We start from the raw sequence: 20217 nt of genomic DNA on the forward strand, positions 1-20217 counted from the left end.
GGGGAAACTGGGAAAGGAGAAATTCGCATGTAAATAAAGAAAATATCTAAAATAAAAAAAAAATCAAACCCATAAATATGTTCTTTTGTTTGGCTTTGTGTTTGTTTACCTATAAGTTTATTTGTTTTGAGCTCAGGATGGACTCAACCACACTATGTAGAGAGGAGAATGGCCCTGAACTTCTGATCTTTCCACTTTTACCTCCCAAGTGCTGAGATTACGGTGCATGTCATCATGCCGGGCTAAAAACACAGTCTGTTTTACTATTGCAAAGAACAGTGGTGGACTTTTAAAGGGGAAAGAGAAGCCTCAGCTCTTATGGAAGCTATTATATTTCAAAAAGTGGTTCTGAGCTGTTTCTTACTTCCTCAGGAAAATGTTATTCCTGTGAATAACATTTATTGTCCATATAATAATTGTCATGAAATTATAAAGCTATCAAGAGTATTTAAAGAATAAATAGGGGGGTTCAGCAGTTAAGGGCACTGATCACTCTTACAGAGGACCCAGGTTCATCTGTTGAATCCAGGGGATCTGACACCCTCTTCTGACTCTTCAGGCACCAAGCATGTACATGATACATGGAAATACATGGAAACAAACCACCCATACATGTATAATAAATGAATAAATTAAAAAACATAACCAGGAAAAGTGATACAACCTATTAGAACATATCATACATCTACAAAAATGGATGAAGTTGGTATTTGTGACAAACTGGGTGTTGTAATTATTTTTATTGCCCCTGTAAGCCAGCTACACTTGGGAACCTTGTGTATAACTAACAGTTTTCTTGGATAAGACTCTTCATTGCTTAGCATTGATGTCACAACGGACAATGTATACAGATACATATTACACCTTGGTTATTGGCTGAATTTGGAATTTTAATTTAAACACAGAAGAAAAAATTAGCAGCAAAATTAAGAAATATAAAACAAGTAAAGGGGAGTGAAAGATTTTCTAAGGCTATGTTTACAGAGTGAAATTTGCATAAATCCAAACATCAAGTGTGTTGTGATGGTAGCAGTATGCTCATGGGTAGTGTTAGTAGGTCAGTAGGTCATTAGTTAATAAGGTTATAAAACCCATTGAATGTGGAAGAAATCATAAAAACAAGGACTAATGGGAAGAGACAGCATGAATTCCATGTCTAATAAGAATGTTAAGCAACAGAAAGATGATACAAGAAGTTGCTTTGTTGTTAAATTGTAGGAAATATTCATTTCAAGGTTCAAGAAACCCACTTTTCACGTATTACTCTACAGGTAAATAACCATAGGAAGAACATAATATAATAATCATTTTTTTTAAGTCTACTATGTTATTAAGAAACATGTCTCATAAAAAAAGGTATCAGTATTCAAAATGGCTTAGTGTAACATGTAAAGACTTAACTAGAATTGATTGGGCCAAATTTTTTCAATTAACCCAGCAAATATTATCAAAGACTGAATTTGTAGTGAAGCATCTTAGAAGCTTAATACTGTCTCCAGGTAAAAGGGCAAAAAAAGAAAAAGAAAAAAAAGAAAAAAAGAAAAAAAAACAGACATTTGTATTAATAGATTAAAAATTAATCATTCTGGTGACTGTCTAAGGTGGGACCAGCCAGAAGTGCACAGGCCACTGGAGCGGTGGAACAGCCAGGACAGGCTCCTTGTCTCTAGATCAGCACCTAGGACCTGGTGCTGTTCCACAGCTCTCTCTGCACAGGTCCTGCTAGGGAAGAGCTGGTCTCCCAGGACTGCTGACACAGGCTTACAGGCCCACAGGAGGGACAAGCTCACGCCAGAGACAGCAAGGCCAACTAACATCAGAGATAGCCAGATGGTGAAAGGCAAGTGCAAGAACCTTACCAACAGAAACCAAGGCTATATGGTCTCATCAGAACCCAGTCTTCCCACAAGAGCAAGTGCTGGATACCCCAACACACTGGAAAAGCAAGATTCAGAACTAAAAATCACATCTCATGATGCTGATAGAGGACTGTAAGAAGGACATAAATAACTCCCTTAAAGAAATACAGGTAAACACAGGTAAACAACTAGAAACCCTTAAAGATGAAACACAAAAATCTTTAAAGAATTACAGGAAAACACAATCAAACAGATGCAGGAATTGAGTAAAACCATCCAGGATCTAAAAATGGAAGTAGAAACAATAAAGAAATAACAAAGGGAGACAAACCTGGAGATAGAAAACCTAGGAAAGAAATCAGGAGTTATGAGCATCACCAACAAAATACAAGAGATAGAAAAGAGAATCTCAGGGGTAGAAGACACCATAGAAAACATTGACACAACAGTCAAAAAATGCAAAATTCAAAAAGCTCCTAACTCAAAACATCCAGGAAATCCGGGACAATATGAGAAGACAAAACCTAAAGATAATAGGTATAGAAGAGAGTAAAGATTCCCAACTTAAAGGGCCACTAAATATCTTCAACAAAATTATAGAAGAAAATTTCCTTAACCTAAAGAAAGAGATGCCCATGAACATACAAGAAGCCTACAGAACTCCAAATAGATTGAACCAGAAAAGAAATTCTTCCCATCACATACTAGTCAAAACACCAAATGCACAAAACAAAGAAAGAATATTAAAACCAGTAAGGGAAAAAGGTCAAGTAGCATATAAAGGCAGGCCTATCAGAATTATGCCAGACTTCTCACCAAAGACTATGAAAGCTAGAAGATCCTGGGCAGATGTCATAACGACTCTAAGAAAACACAAATGTCAGCCCAGGCTACTATACCCAACAAAACTCTCAATTACCATAGATGGAGAAACCAAGATATTCCAAATTTACATAGTACCTTTCCACAAATTCACCCCTTTGAAGGATAATAAATGGAAAACTCCAACACAAGAAGTGAAACTACACCATAGAAAAAGCAAGAAAATAATCTTCTTTTAACAAACCAAAAAGTCACATAAACATAATTCCACCTCTAACAACAAAAATAACAGAAAGCAACAATCAATTTTCCTTAATATCTCCTAATATCAGTGGACTCAATTCCCTAATAAAAAGATATAGACTAACAAACTGGATACATAAACAGGACCCAATATTTTGCTGCATACAGGAAACTCACCTCAGTGACAAAGACAGACACTACCTCAGAGTAAAAGGCTGGAAAATAATTTTCCAAGCAAATGGCCCCAAGAAACAAGCTGGAGTAGACATTCTATCAAATAAATATCTATATCAAGTAAAATTGAATTTAAACCTAGAATTATCAAAAAAGATAAGGAGGGCTTCATACTTATCAAAGGTAAAATCTAGATGAACTCTCCATTCTGAACATCTCTGCTCTAAGTGCATGGGCAACCACATTCATAAAAGAAATTTTGCTAAAGCTCAAAGCACACATTGCACCTCACACAATAACAGTGGGAGATTGCAACACCCAGACTCACAACACAGATCATGGAAACAGAAACTAAACAGAGACATAGTGAAACTAACAGAAGTTATGAGACAAATGGATTTAACAGATATCTAAAGAACATTTTATCCTAAAACAAAAGAATATACCTTCTTCTCAACACCTTTTCCAAAACTGACCATATAATTGGTCCCAAAACAGGCCTCAACAGATACAAGAAGATTGAAATAATCCCATGCATCCTATCAGATCATCATGGACTAAGGCTGGTCTTTAATAACAACAAAAATAATAGAAAGCACATATACATGTGGAAGCTGAAGAACACTCTACTCAATGATAACTTGATCAAGGAAGAAAGAAAGAAAGAAATTAAAGACTTTTTAGAATTTAATGAAAATGAAGCCACAACATACCCAAACTTATGGGACACAAGGAAAGCAGTACTAAGAGGAAAATTCATAGCTTTGAGTGCCTCCAAAAAGAAACTGGAAAGAGCATACACTAGCAGCTTGACAGCACAACTGAAAGCTCTAGAACAAAAAGAAGCAAATATACCCAAGAGGAGTAGAAGGTAGGAAATAATCAAACTCAGGGCTGAAATCAACTAAGTGGAAAGAAAAAGAACTATACAAAGAATCAACCAAAGCCAGGAGCTGGTTCTTTGAGAAAAATCAACAAGATAGATCAACCCTTACCCAGACTAACCAGAGGGCACAGAGACAATATCCAAGTCAACAAAATCAGAAAGGAAAAGGGAGACATAACAACAGAAACCGAGGAAATCCAAAAAAAAATCATCAGATTCTACTACAAAAGTCTATACTCAACAAAACTGGAAAATCTTAATGAAATGGACAATTTTCTAGACAGGTACCAGGTACCAAAGTTAAATCAGGATCAGATAAATGACCTAAACAGTCCCATATCCCCTAAAAAAATAGAAGCAGTCATTAATAGTCTCTCAACCAAAAAGCCCAGGACCAGATGGGTTTAGTGCAGAGTTCTATCAGCCCTTCAAAGAAGACCTAATACCAATACTCCTCAAAGTATTCCACAAAATAGAAACAGAAGATACTCTACCCAATTCATTCTATGAAGCCACAATTACTCTGATACCTAAAGCATACAAAGACCCCAAAAAGAAAGAGAACTTCAGACCAATTTCCCTTATGAATATTGATGCAAAAATACTCAATAAAATTCTTGCAAACTGAATCCAAGAATACATCAAATAATAATCCATCATGATCAAGTAAACTTCATCCCAGGGATACAGGATGTTTCAATATACAGAAATGCATCAATGTAATCCACTATATAAACAAACTCAAAGAAAAAAACCACATCATCATTTCATCAGATGCTGAGAAAGCATTTGACAAAATCCAACACCCCTTCATGATAAGTCTTGGAACGATCAGGAATCCAAGGCCCATACCTAAACATAGTAAAAGCAATATACAGCAAACCGGTAGCCAACATCAAACTAAATGGAGAGAAACTTGAAGCAATCCCACTAAAATCAGGGACTAGACAAGGCTGCCCACTCTCTCCCTACCTATTCAATATTGTACTTGAAGTCCTAGCCAGAGCAATTAGACAACAAAAGGAGATCGAATGGATACAAATTGGAAAGGAAGAAGTCAAATTATCACTATTTGCTGATGATATGATAGTATACTTAAGCGACCCCAAAAATTCCACCAGAGAATTCTTAAACCTGATGAACAACTTCAGCAAAATGACTGGATATAAAATTAGCTCAAACAAATCAGTAGCCTTCCTATACTCAAGGATAAACAGGTTGAGAAACTTGGGAAACAACACCTTTCACAATAGTCACAAAGAGTATAAAATATCTTGGTGTGACTCTAATTAAGTAAGTGAAAGATCTGTATGACAAGATTTTTCAAGTCTCTGAAGAAAGAATTTGAAGATATCAGAAGATGGAAAGATCTCCCATGATAATGGATTGGTAGGAATAATATAGTAAAAATGGCTATCTTACCAAAAACAATCTACAGAGTCAATGTAATCCCCATCAAAATTCCAAATCAATTGTTCATGGAGTCAGAAAGATTCAATTCCCAAATTCATCAGAATAATAAAAAACCCAGGACAGCAAAAACTATTCTCAATAAAAAAGTGTCTGGGGGAATCACCATCCCTGTACTCAAGCTGTATTTCAGACCAATTGTGAAAAAAACTGCATGGTATTGGTACAGTGACAGGCAGGTAGATCAGTGGAATAGAACTGAAGATGCAGAAATGAACCCACACACCTATGGTCACTTGATCTTTGACAAAGGAGCTAAAATCTATCCAGTGGGAAAAAAAGACAGCATTTTCTTTCTTTTCTTTTTTTGGTTTTTCAAGACAGGGTTTCTCTATACAGCGTTGGCTGTCCTGGAACTCACTCTGTAGACCAGGCTGGCCTCGAGCTCAGATATCTGCCTGCATTTGCCTCCCAAATGCTGGGATTAAAGGCGTGCAACACCACTGGCCAGCTTTCTTTTTGTTTTTAAAGACAGCATTTTCAACAAATGGTGCTGGTTCAACTGGTGGTTAACATGTAGAAGAATGAAAATTGATCCATTCTTATCTCCTGTAAAAATCCCAAGTCCAAGTGGATCAAGGACCTCCACATAAAACCAGATACACTGAAACTAATAGAAAAGAAAGTGGAGAAGAGCCTTGAGCACATGGGCACAGGGGGAAATTTCCTGAACAGAACACCAACTGATTATGCTCTAAGATCAAGCATTGACAAATAGGACCTCATAAAAGTACAAAGCTTCTGTAAGCCCAAAACAATGTCAATAAGACAAAATGGTAACCAACAGATTGGGGAAAGATAAGTGATATCCGATAGAGGGCTAATATCCAATATATACAAAGACCTCAAGAAGTTCGACTCCAGAGAACCAAATAATATTAAAAATGGGGTACAGAGCTAAACAAAGAATTCTCAACTAAGGAATACTGAATGGCTGAGAAGTACCTAAAATAATATTCAACATCCTTAGTCATCAGGGAAGTGAAAATCAAAACAACCCTGAGATTCCACCTCACACCAGTCAGAATGGCTAAGATCAAAAACTCAGGTGACAGCAGATACTGGTGAGGTTGTGGAGAAAGAGGAACACTCCTCCATTGCTGATGGGATTACAAGCTGGTACAACCACTCTGGAAGTCAGTTTAGCAGTTCCTCAGAAAATTGGACATAGTGCTACCTGAGGACCCAGATATACCACTCTTGGGCATATTCCCAGAAGATGCTCCAGCATGCAATAAGGATATATGCTCCCCTATGTTAATAGAAGCTTTATTTATAATATCCAGAAGCTTGAAAGAACTCAGATGTCCTTCAACAGAGGAATGAATACAGAAAATGTGGTACATTTACACAATGAAGGACTACTCAGCTATTAAAAATGATGAATTCATGAATTTCTTAGGCAAATTGATGGAACTAGAAAATATCATTCTGAATGAGGTAACCCAATCACAAAAGAACACACATGGCATGCACTCACTGATAAGTGGATATTAGCCCAGAAGTTCTGAGTATCCAAGATACAATTCATAGGCCATGTGGAGCTCAAGAAGAAGACCACAGTGCGGATACTTTTGTCTTTCTTAGAAGGGGGATCAAGATAGCCATGGGAGGAGATACTGAGACAAAGTGTGGAGCAGAGACTGAAGGAATGACAATCCAGTACTGCCCTACCTGGGGATCCTTCCCATATACAATCACCAAACCCAGCATTCCAGCAAGTGCTTGCTGACAGGAGCCTGATATAGCTGTCTCATGAGAGGCTCTGCCAGTGCCTGACAAATACAGAAGTGGATGCTCACAGCCATCCATTGGAATGAGCACAGGGTCCCCAATGAAGGAGCAGGAGAAAGAACCCAAGGAGCTGAAGGGGTTTGCAGCCCCAAAGGTGTAACAACAATATGAACTAACCAATACCCCCAGAGCTCCCAGGGACTAAACCACCAACCAAAGAGTACACAAGGAGGGACTCATGACTCCAGCTGCATAGGAAGCAGAGGATGGCCTTGTTGGACATCAATGAGAGGAGAGGCTCTTGGTCCTGTGAAGACTCGATGCCCCAGTGTAAGGGAATCCCAGGACAGGGGAGAGGGAGAATGTGGATTAACGATCAAGGGGAGGGGGAATGGAATAGGGGAGTTTTCGGAGGGGAAATGAGGAAAGGGAAATAAAATTTGGAATGTAAATAAAGAAAATATCTAATAAAAAATTTAGCATGTTACCTAGCAAACTAGGAACATGCTTGGGATAAATCATTTCAAAGATCCAGTTTTCACAGTGCTGATACGATGTTGCTGCTTGTTGAGAAATAGTACAGACTTCAGTGCACAGTCAATATTAAACAGACTCATTAATTTTTCTCTTCTAACTAAAAACTGTATATAGCTTCTTTAGATTAACAGGACCATTTTTGCAGCAGGTAAGAATTGCACTTTGCCATTCATCTGACTTGTGGTCCAAGCTGGCACACAGTGAACTATTTTTTTATTCCAACATCAAACGGAGCTGTGGCTTTCACAAACATGCCTCTCCCAGCTGTGGCTTTCACAAACATGCCTCTCCCACATCCGTGATCATGCTGAACATTTGAAGATTGTCTTTGGGAATATGTGACACAAGCCAAATCCCAGACTATATAATTCTTTGAAATACCATATTTATGATGTTCCTAGTACCTACATTTTGCATCTTATTCCTTATGTTTCTGTGCAGATGTACATGTTAAGAGTGTATAGGGGAATGAGTTTTTAAAAAATTTATCAGCTTCAGTTATGACAAAAATATGTTTTGAATATTCATTCTGACCTCTTTTAAATTTTACTGTGCAGTGAAAGCATAAATTCTAATAAGATGGTGTCTCTCTTCCATGTGGTGTGTTTATTTAATTGTGAACAGGAGGTCAGGTTTTCCCAGAAGGATTTTGAAAGAATGCCTGTGAGGTCCAACCTTCCACAGGCAGCCAGAGCATTTAAGACCTTAAGTCTTCAACAGATGCCAAAATGATATTTCTTTTCCACCTAAGTCTTCAATGTTAAGTGAGATTTATTTTTTGAGGCAAGCCAACTACCTTACAAACTCACAGTGAGCCAACAGTTTCCAAAATGTGCTGGGAATCTGTGGTTTTAGAAGCTAGGGTTTATTTTTCTTGATGCACAGAATAAATAACTTGATTCATCTGTATATTAACACTGTATTTAAAAGTTACTCATGGAGGCATAGTCGTGACTTTCTATCTGTTATCTCTAGATTTCTATCTGTTTCTCTGTATTTTTGGGCAGGTTCATTTTTGGCCAGTATTCCATTTTTGAGGAGGAAACCCTAGGAAAGTGAGATATGTATCTTTAATATACAGTACCTTATGATGTAGCTAAATTATGTTAGAGTTAATTTTATAAAAAGTCAGGCAGTCCACACATTGAGTCATCTGTAGGAAAAGGTCACCATGATCCTCTTATTAAAAAGCTCAGCTTGATGGAAGACAGAATTCTGGTTTGGTCACAGCACACCCTTAGCTGACAAAGGAGCCTTGCAGTCAAGGAATTGCAGAAGTAAAGCCAAATTCTCTGATGAATTTGCTATTGATCTTGATGAGGAAACCCTGTAGTAGTGGTGCTCTTGCTGGCAAAGGTATGTATTGGGATTATTGAGTAAAGTGTGTTGTTTTACCTGTAAGCCATACTCTTGAATTGAATCAACTTCTGGCTAGATGCACATTCCAGCTATCGCTTTAAAACATCTCTGAAAGATCACCGTGTATGAACGCTGTCCAGTGGTATTATCGAGCATGGAACCCTTCTCACAGGAGAAAGGGACTGGGGCTTTCACAGTTCCAGGGGACAAGATTGCCATAAAATCTAATGACATTTCTGAGCGTATTTAGAATGTTTTCTGATTTGAAAATTAATTATAGCCTAATTTAGTAATTACAGAGGTGCAATGTGATGATTTGACACACGTGTACAGTATACGGTGTGCAATGATAAACATCAGTCTAGTGGACATCTTTCACACTTATTTCAAATGACTCTTATACAGACTCTCATTGGATAAAAGACGTGGTTGTGTCAAGGATGCACAGGACTATGGAGCTCAAGTGTGTTCACTGCTCTGGGCTGACCCAACACACTCTGTCGTCCAAAGTGAAGCAGCCACCTCTAAAACACATTGTTTTCAGGGTGGACCAGGGAGATTTTCCAAAGCAGGGCTACTGCCGCTCCTTACACAATGTTTTGTCTTTAGAGGATGAGAAACTGGAGTAGGTAATTTCCAACATATCGAACAGAAGCCAACATTCTGCTCTTACTGTAATGAAGAGAATGAAAAATTTACCTTTTCCAGTTTACTTTAACACTTTGCCTTCCAAATCATTTTAACCTGTGTAAAGATTCAGTAGGCACTGACTAATGATTCTTCTAACGATGAGAAGCCAAGACAGGACTGGTCTTGGCAGCCCAGCCTCTATCCCAGCACTCAGGAAGGGCAGGAAAGGATTGAAGTTGAGGACGAATCTTGAGCCACTGAGCAAGAAGAGTGAGACTTAGCCTCAAAAGCCAATCACTAACTGTATCTCGGGGTCTCAGTGCTTATCAAGGCCAGATGTTTGATCCCAGTAACACCCATGCACACACATGCACATGCATGTGCACCATAGAAATCAGCATGTAATATCACACTGTCAGCAGTGACTCTGCCAGGGTCCTGATAACACCTGACACTCAGGGTAATTGAAGAGCAAAATGAAACTGTGGACCGTCTAGCATTTTTGACTTAAGGAATAGTGGCAGTGGGGAGGTGTAGGATAACGGAAGTCTTTATATAAAAAGTAATAACCATGTCTCTTTCATAAATCATATTTTCAGAGTTTGAAAAATGTTACCCACTCTTCTGCTACTTGAAAGTAGTTTAATTGCTTTATGCAGCAGATGGATAATATATATATATATATATATAATGTAATAAAATGCTTAGCATAATTTCACATGATGTTTTCTTGTATTATGTAATCCTTTTGTAGACATACTACAATAAGATTTTTACATTGCACAATGATGTCAGTATTTCATTCATTTCCTGTACATATTTCATGTTTTCATTTCCTAAGATTCTCCTGTAAATACTTTGTTCACATGGATAACAGAACTGAGTAAGTGAGTCTGTCTGTCACAGAAAGAGACCCAATTGTAGCCTCTCACCAGAGAGGATCTGTAGCAGGTATGGAAAATTTGCTGAGAATTATATAACTGCTATTTTTGTGGTCATTAAAATTTCATTCCATCATCTCAAAAATGTTTATTGTTATCTCCTCAGTTATAACTTGTAAACAACTCTGAATCAAAAGAGAGATGGAAGACTCCTTCCAGGTAAAAATGGTAAAGACAGAAAATCTAAAATCCCGTTTCAAATCTGAGTGTGTTAGGCATCAGTGGAAAGAGTAAAGTCTCACATTAATGAATATGTCACAACAGATTAAGCAAAACTAAGAGTGTCCTAAAGCTATTCAGGGAAACTATCCTTTGTAATACTTGTCATTTCCTCCTCAAGGACAGTCCTCATCAGGTCATGCCCTTTCCAGACTGCATCTGCTCTGATGGTTCAGCCTAAGCCATGGAGACAGGAAACCGCAGCTGCAGGACAGATTTCACCTTGGCTGGTCTTTTCCAGTATGGACACATGGACACCTTCCTCTTCACAGTCATCGCTGTCCTCTTTGCAGTGGCTCTCATAGGCAACATCACACTGGTCCTCCTCATCAGGCTGGACCAAAGACTCCACACCCCCATGTACTTCCTCCTCAGCCAGCTCTCCATCATCGACATGATGTACATCTCCACCACTGTGCCCAAGATGGCAGCTAACTTCCTGTCAGACACTAAGGCCATTTCCTTTCTGGGATGTGCCATCCAAACGTTTTTGTTTCTGACCCTGGGTGGGTCTGAAGCTCTCCTGCTGGGCTTCATGTCCTATGACAGGTATATAGCCATCTGCCGGCCCTTGCACTACCCTGTGCTCATGAGCAGGAAGATCTGCTGCTCCATGGTCGCCAGTGCCTGGAGCAGCAGCTCCATCAATGCCTTAGCACACACAGTGTATGTGTTTCAGCTTCCCTTCTGTGGATCTAGGATTGTTAACCACTTTTTCTGTGAGGTTCCATCTCTCCTGCCAGTGGTGTGTGAAGACACGTCCCAATATGAGCATACAGTCCTCATGAGTGGCCTTGTCATTCTACTGCTCCCCTTCCTGGCCATCCTAGCTTCCTATGCTCGGGTGTTGGTTGTTGTATTCCGGATGGGTTCAGGGCAGGGACAGAGTAGAGCTGTGTCCACCTGCTCCTCACACCTGACTGTGGCCAGCCTGTTCTATGTCACTGGTCTCTGTACCTACACCCAGCCACACTCCTTGCATTCTCCTGGAAGGGACAAAGTGGTGGCTGTGCTCTATTCAATTGTAACCCCTGTTCTGAACCCGTTCATCTACAGCCTGAGGAACAAGGAGGTCATGGGGGCTCTGAGGAGACAAATGGGGTGATGAAGATTTACATGGGACTTTGGGTCACCCTGTGGACTGACCTGAAGGCTGGTATTGAACACTGCCTGGGTCAATATTCTGGTGAAAACTCACCAGTTTTTCTCACTAACAGAACAAGAGCCCGAACCTTTGCCCACACAGTGTCACACTGAGTTGATGGTTTGGTCTGAATGTGGGCTCTGAAGAAGATAGGCGTTGTCCCTGGCTCTGGCATCTCTGGCTGCCCATCAGCCTGGGTTGGCTTTCCACAGAACCTTCTGCCCTGATGCAAGGATCTCAGACTGTGGGAGTCAGTGCAGTTGCTGGTTATCTCTTTCTCTGGATGCTCTTTCTGCAGTTCATGAGTACAGGTGTACGTTTGCAAATATTTTACATAAATCTGAAATGTTTTACTGGTTTCTTTTACAGGTACAACTATTATATAAGAGCATGTGTTTTTATATTGTGACATGTTTTAAGGACAATTCTGAAAGAAATATGGAAGGAGATAAGTTAATGCTGGCTTTCATGCTTTTGTGGCTATAATTACCTGAATAAGATTTCTAATCTCTCCCAAGCTGTTTAATGATGCCTTGCTGACTCTCTTTATCAATACTGTTCCCCAAATTTCACTAATGACTTTGTAATAAACATCACCAATGGATCTGTCTGACAGTATGCACTCTGTCTCTTTCCATGAAGACCTTTATGTGGATCTCTCAGCAGTCATGCTAGCTTATGATAAGGACATTCAGACAAAACGAATGGTAATGCTTTAAAAACCATGAAAAATTCTGTATTTTGAATAACAGCAATGTTATTTCCAGAAAACTTCCTGGACATATATATCTATATATCTATATATCTATATATCTATATATCTATATATCTATGTCTATGTCTATGTCTCTCTCTTTCTCTCTCTCTTTCTCTCTATCTCTCTATATTTTAGTATGTAATCCTGACTATCCAAGAGGTCCCTATGTGGACCAAACTAGTTTGGGGAATAATGTTGTATACCAGCATCCACAGATTTAAAAAAAAAAATAAAAAACAATCACTGGCGCTTTTTTTGTTTTAATTTAAAATTACAGATGCTTGTGAGCCACCATGTGGATCCTGGGAATCAAAACTGAGTCTTCTGGTGGATCAGTGAGTGGTTTCAACTGTTGAACCATCTTTCTAGGTACTCTGAATTCTTAAAATAGCCAGTCATTGTCATGTAGTCCAAGATCCAATAAAGGAAAACTTATTTGTACCTAATTACTAGTATAAGTAACATGATGATTAATTATCAGTGTTAAAATATATATTTTGTGGGGCTAGAGTGGTGGCATAGCTGTTAATAGCACTGGTTGCTCTTCCAGAGGCCTTGAGTTCAAATCCCAGCACCCTTGTAATATAGCTCACAACTATTTGTAGCTCCAACTCAAGGGTATCTGAGGCCTCTGGCTTCCAGGAGCACTTTTGTGCACAGATCCAAGTCCACGCCCACTCTTACAAATCATAATCATAATCATAATGTATAGTGTGAAATATTTCAGAGATTCATGCATACTTCTTTGCAATTGGTGCCAATTATTAGTGTTAATTTTAATGACACGTAGAAACACCTCTTTTTGGTGCTAATAAAAAAGGTGCATCTGTTGTTTCTGTGTGGGATTCCATTCCCCTTACTGGGCTGACTTATCCTGCCTCAGTAGGAAGAGGGTGCACCCTGCCCTGCTAAGACTTGATGCACCAGGCTGAGCGGGTACCCAGGGGGCCCCCAACCTTCTCAGAGGAGAAGGGGAAGGGGGATAATGGAGGGATTGTGTGAGCGGGAAATGGGAAGGGGCAGCAATCAGATGTAAATTGAATAAATAAATTAATTAATGGAAATAAATAATGTACTTCACAAGTTTTGTGTGCATACATGTGTATATATACTTCATATATATTACATATTATATATGGATACATACATGTGTTACAATAATTATCAATAAAAGAACGCTATCAAATTGAAATGGTGAATGTGGATAGAGTTTAAGGGAATAAAGAGAAGAGAAAATGTAATATTACTGTATTTCACTTAAAAATATAGTGAAATTTTTAACTGAAAGGGAACTTAGCCAGAGATATCCTACAGAGGAGAAAAATCATGCTTGTGAAAGACCTGGGTTATTTAATAGCAATCTAAGTGTCAGACACAGGATACCTCCCTCAAACTGTCTTAGTTTTCTATTTCTGTGACAACATACCATGACTGTCACAGGGGAGATGGTTCAGGGTTTAAGAGCACTATCTGTTCTTCCAAAGGATCTGGGTTCAATTTCTAGCACCAAATCATAGCTCACAACTGCCTGAAACTTTATTTCCAGGGTACTTGACACCCTCCCACCAATGCAAATAAAATAAATGTTATAAAATAAGGATTGCATCCTCCATGAATGACTCGCTTTTGTTGTTTTATTTTCCTATAGTTAATGTGATCCATAAACTCACTCTAAACTGTAGACTGAGTTTGCTAAGCATCCTCAATACCCTCACCTCCTGTGTCCCCATTGCTGTGATTCAAGGGTGACTGTCCCTACAGATCCTGCATTTAAATCCTCAGTCCCCAGGGGCAATGGTGTTTGGGGAGATTTGGAACCTTTATGATATGGAGCCGCAGTGAAGTGTGTCACTAGCGTGGGTCTTGAGGTTGTGGACCCTGACCCCACTTTCTGTCCTATGCTCTGCTTCCTGAGTGCAGCTGCAATGTGACCAGCCAGTCTCCTGTCCAAAGCACCATGCAGTCCCTGCCTGCTCTCAGGTCCTCGCCATGTTTGTGGTGGTATTCCTCTGGGACTGCAAACAAAAGAAATTTTCTCAAGTTGACTTCGTTGGGGTAGTTTATCACAGCATCAAGAAAAGATATTAGTACAGAAATTGGTACCAAGTGACAGAACCATTGATGGGAAAAACCAGACCATGCAGTTCTTGGGACTCTGGAAACGACTTCTGGTTAGAATAGAGAGTTTAGTTGTTTAGGATAGAAAAGCCTCAGTGTGTTGGAAGCAGAACTTAGTGCACCCTTTGGTTGAAGCTTAGAGACAAGAACATTGAGAGAAATGTGGGCAGTGGATACCTAGCTTATGACATTTCTGAGGAGAAAAATAATTTTATCAAGAAGTAGATAGACCCCATCCATTCACATGATATTTTGGCTAAGACTCTGGCTTCATTATGCCCATGGCCTGAGAATTTGAGTAATGTCATATATAAGGATAATGGACTAATTGGCTTGGCAGAGGATTGGTGTGGGAGAAAGCTTAGTTTACACTGAGTACACACAGGGAAGCAGCTGTAGTTGTTGAAGAGGTTAGTGCCATTAAACTTGGTGCTTGGCACAGTGGCAATGAGAAGGTATCTTGATGTCCAAACCCTATCCACCAAAGGCTCCAACGTGTAAAGATGCGAGTTCACATGAAACAAGAAAGGCTGAACTGAGTCCTTGCTCCTTGACAGCAACTACCTAGGAGATGCTTCCTCGGGATCACAACTGATGCAGCTGTGGTCAGGTGAGAGAGAGTGTGGGCAGGCTCCGTGCCAAGCTAGCAGCATGACTTGGCAGAACTGTCCACCTGGAGCTGAGTTGGAAGGCACGAAAGATAAAGGACTGGGGTAGGGGCATGGACAGCATCTGAGGTCAGGCATTGTATGGTGGGGTCCAAGTCCCTGCATGTGGCTGTGAAGGTGGAGCCTTGATTGCAATGGAGATCTCAGGATGTTGGAGATGCAGACTGTGGGACATATGCCAAGGATAACTGTGCACATGGTGAGGAGCAGCCCAATGCAGAGGCTGTGTGTGCTACAGGCAGCTAAACTGGAGCAGTGGGGCTACCTAAGCCTTTGGAACAGAGAGGATTTCAAGTCCTCAATGGCAGACATGTAACTACAGGGTTTGGTGTTTTCTCTGCAGGGTTTTGATCTTGCTGTGGCCTGATCTTTCCTTATTATGCCTTCTGTTCTGTTCTTTAGATGGAGAATATATATGTATGTATACATATATATATACATATATATATATATATGTATATATATATGTATACATACACACATATATGTATATATATATACACATACTACATAACTATATATATTGAAGATTTTAAACATATTTGTATATTTATTCACTTTACATATCAATCAAAGCCCCCTCCCCCATTTCCCTCCTCACACAGTTCCTTCCCCCCATTCCTTCTCTCCTTCTCTGAGAAAGGGGAGTACCCCCTGGGTATCAATCTACCCTGACACATAGAGTCACTGAAAGACTGGCTGCTTCCTCTCCCACAGAGGTCAGACAAGACAGCCCAGTTAGGGGAACATGATCCACAGACAGGCAACAGAGCTAGACACAGCCCCCTCTCCCATTGTTAGGGGACACACATGACGATCAAGCTGTACATGTGCTACATATGTTGGGGAGCTTAGGTCCAGCCCATAAATGCTGTTTAGTTGGGAGTCCCCAGGTATCCTGGTTAGTTGACTCTATTAATCTTACTGTGGAGTTCCTATGCTCTCTGGGTCACTCCATCTTTTCCCCAACTCTTCCAAAAGACATCCTGGAGATTCTCTTAATATTTGACTGAGGATCTCTTCATTCTCTGTTTCAATAAGCTGCTGGGTGGAGCCTCTCAGAGGGTTGTTGTGCTAGGCTCCTGTCTGCAAGCATAACAGAGTATGATTAAATATTCTCACAGATTGGTTCTTATTCATGGGCTGGGTCTCAAATTGGACTAATTATTGGTAGACCTTCCCTAAGTCTCTACTCCATCTTTGTCCCTGCACCTCCTATAGGCAGGACAAATTTTGAATCGAAGGTTTTGTGGGTAGGATTGTATCCTGAACATCCCTCCACTGGGAGTCCTGCCTGGCTACAGGAGGTGCCACTTCAGGACCCATATACCACAGTGCTAGGGGTCTCAGCTAAAGTCACCCTCATAGATTCCCTGGAGCATCCCCCATCCCAGGTCTCTGGCAAGTCCTAGACATGCTCCTGCCACCCCCAGCTGAGGATTTCCATTCGCTCTCCTGGCCCTCTCTCCCCATACCTGATACTTCCCCATTCCTATCCCTTTCTCCTTTTCACCAAATTCCCCTTGGTCCATATCCTTGCCAGCATGTGCTGTCACTTGAGGTTTTGATCTAAGCCATTAAGTGTCTTGGCCATTAGAGATTTCTCTGTTGAGAGTTCTCTGTTTAACTCTGTACCCCATTTTTAATTGTATTATTTAGTTTCTTGGTGTCTAAATTCTTGAGTTCTTTAAATAGTTTGGATAGTAGTCCTCTGTTGGATGTAAGGTTGGTGAAAATCTTCTCATTCTGTCCTATTGACGATGTCCTTTGCCTTACGGAACTTTTCAGTTTCATGAGGTGCCCCTTGTTAATTGTTGATCTCTGTGCCTGAGCTATGGGTGTTATGTTCAGGATTTTTTTCTCATGTACCAATGAGTTCAATTATATTCTCTATTTTCTGTTCTGTTAGATTCGGTATATCTAGTTTTAGGTTGAGATCTTTGATCCACTTGGACTTGAGTTTTGTGCAGAGTGATGAATATGTATCTATTTGCATTCTTCTACATAGAGAAATCCAGTTAGATCAGCACTATTTGTTAAAGATGCTTTCTTTTTTCCAGTGTATGATTTTTGGCTTTTTTATTCCTAAGTATGTGGGTGTATTTACGGATTTCAATTAGATTCCATTGTTTCTATACCAATCAGTTTTTGCTACTATGCTCTGTGGTACAGTATATCAGGGATGGTGGTGATATCCACAGATGTTCTTTTCTTACATAGGCTTGTTTTGGATTTGGTTTGTGAGTATTTAAAAGAGTATTTTTCCATAAATGGTCATAAGAGGAATTCACTTTAAATTCTCTTTCTTTGTTGAGTCTAGATTTTTTTGTTTTTCCAAATAAAGTTGAGAATTGCTCTCTCAACATCCATAAAGAACTGTGTATAAATATTGATGGGAATAAACATTGAATCGGTAGATTGCTTTTGGTAAGATGGCCATTTTTAGTTATCCATACTGATACATGAGCATAGGCAATCTTCCTATCTTCTTGTATCTTCTTCAATTTCTTTCTTCAGAGAATTGAAGTTCTCCTCATACAAGTCTTTCAATAGCTTAGATGGGGTTAGACTAAGACATTTTGTATGGTTTGTGGCTATTGTGAGGGGTGCTGGTTGCCTGACTTCTTTCTCAGACTTTGTTGTCTTTTTAGTTAACTTTGTATCCAGCAACTTTCCTGAAGGTGTTTATCAACTGCAGGAGTCCTTTGGTAGAGTTTTTGGGGTCATTAATGTATACTACCATATCATCTGTGAATAGTGATAATTTGACTTCTTCCTTTTCAATTCGTATCGCTTTGCCCTCCTTTAGTTATCTTACTGCTCTGGCTAGAACTTTAAGTACCATATTGAACAGATATGGAGAGAGTGGGCAGCCTTGTTTTGTCCCTCATATTCAAGGAATTGCTTTAAAATTCTCTCCATTTAATTCAATAATGGCTATTGGGTTGCTATATATTGCCTTCATTTTGTTTATGTATGTACCATGAATCCTTGATCTCTCCAAGACTTGTAACATAAAAGGGTGTTGAATTTTGTCAAAGGTTTTTCTAGCATTTAATGAGATGATCATGTGGCATTTTTCTCTTTTGCTTAGTTTATATGGTGGATTTAGTTGATGGTATTTGATATAATGAACCACCCCTATATCCCTGGGATGAAGTCTATTTGATCATGATGGATGATACATTCGATGTGTTCTTGAATTTGGTTTGTGCGTGTTTTATTGAGTATTTTTGAATCCATGTTCGTAAAAGAAATTGGTCTGAAATTCTCTTTACTTGTTGAGTCTATGTATAGTTTAGGTATCTGGGTGACTGTGGCTTCATAGAATGAATTTGGTAAGCTGGTACAACCACTCTGGAAATCAGTTTGGCAGTTTCTCTGGAAATTGGACATAGTACTACCAGAGGACCCAGCTATACCACTCCTGGGCATATACCCAGAAGATGCTCCAAAATGTAATAAGGACACATGCTCCACTATGTTCATAGCAGCCTTATTTATAGTATCCAGAAACTGGAAACAACTCAGATGTCCCCCAACAGAGGAATGGAGACAGAAAATGTGATACATCTACACAATGGAGTACTACTCAGCTATTAAAAAACAATGAATTTATGAAATTCTTAGGGAAATGGATGGATCTAGAGAATATCATCCTGAGTGAGGTAACCCAATCACAAAAGAACACACATGGTATGCACTCTCTAGTAAGTGGATATTAGCCTAGAAGATCGGAATACACAAAGTACAATCCACAAACCACAAGAAACTCAAGACGAACAAAGACCAAAGTGTGGATACTTCATTCCTTCTTAAAAGGGGGAACAAAATACCCATGGAAGGAGTTGCAGAGAATAACTATGGAGCAGAGACTGAAGGAAGGACAATCCAGAGACTGCTCCACCTGGGAATCCTTCCCATATTCAGTCATCAAATACAGACACTATTATGGATGCTGGCAAGTGCTGGCTGACAGGAGCCTGATATAGCTGTCTCCTGAGAGGCTCTGACAGTATCTGACTAATACAGAAGTAGAGTCTCACAGTCATCCATTGGACTGAGTACAGGGTCCCCAATGAAGGAGCTAGAGAAAGGACTCAAGGAACTGAAGAAATTTACAGCCCCTTAGGACAAACAAAAATATGAACTAACTAGTACCCTCAGAGCTCCCAAGGACTAAAACTCCAACCAAAGAGTACACATGGTGGGACTAATGGCTCTAGCAGCATACGTAGCAGAGGATGGCCAAATTGGTCTTCAATGGAAGGAGAGGCCCTTGACCCTGTGAAGGTTCTATGCCCCAGTGTAGGGGAATGCCAGGGCCAGGAAGCAGGAGAGGGTAGGTTGGTGAGCAGGGGGAGGGGGGAGGGAACAGGGTTTTTTTGCTTTGTTTTTGTTTTTAATTTTTATTTTATTTTATTTTATTTCTTTTTTTCTGAGGAGAAACTGGGAAAGGAGATATCATATAACATGTAAATAAAGAAAATATCTAATAAAAAAAGTAAAAAATGTTTCCTCAATTTAAAAGAAAAGAATGAATTTGGTAAAGTTTCTTCTGTTTCTAGTTTGTGGAATAATTTGAGGAGTATTTGTATTATTTCTTCTTTGAAAGTCTGGTAGTACTCTATGCTAAAACCATCTGGACCTGGACTT

The 20217-nt window shown here is 39.5% G+C and overlaps 1 protein-coding gene across 1 annotated transcript; it reads left to right on the forward strand.

Annotated features, from left to right (window-relative positions):
- Positions 1–11058: 11058 nt before the first annotated feature.
- LOC116078879 (olfactory receptor 2AK2-like) lies at positions 11059–11979 on the forward strand. The gene has a single exon (XM_031354242.1). It carries the CDS (start codon positions 11059–11061, stop codon positions 11977–11979), a length of 921 nt encoding a protein of 306 aa, XP_031210102.1.
- The last annotated feature ends 8238 nt before the right edge of the window (positions 11980–20217 follow it).

The sequence above is a fragment of the Mastomys coucha genome, unplaced genomic scaffold, assembly GCF_008632895.1.
Source record: "Mastomys coucha isolate ucsf_1 unplaced genomic scaffold, UCSF_Mcou_1 pScaffold5, whole genome shotgun sequence".
Lineage (NCBI taxonomy): Eukaryota > Metazoa > Chordata > Mammalia > Rodentia > Muridae > Mastomys > Mastomys coucha.

What these genes read in the sequence shown, in the direction of transcription:
- LOC116078879 (XM_031354242.1), top strand. Translation starts at nt 11,059, where the DNA reads ATGGAGACAGGAAACCGCAGCTGCAGGACAGATTTCACCTTGGCTGGT.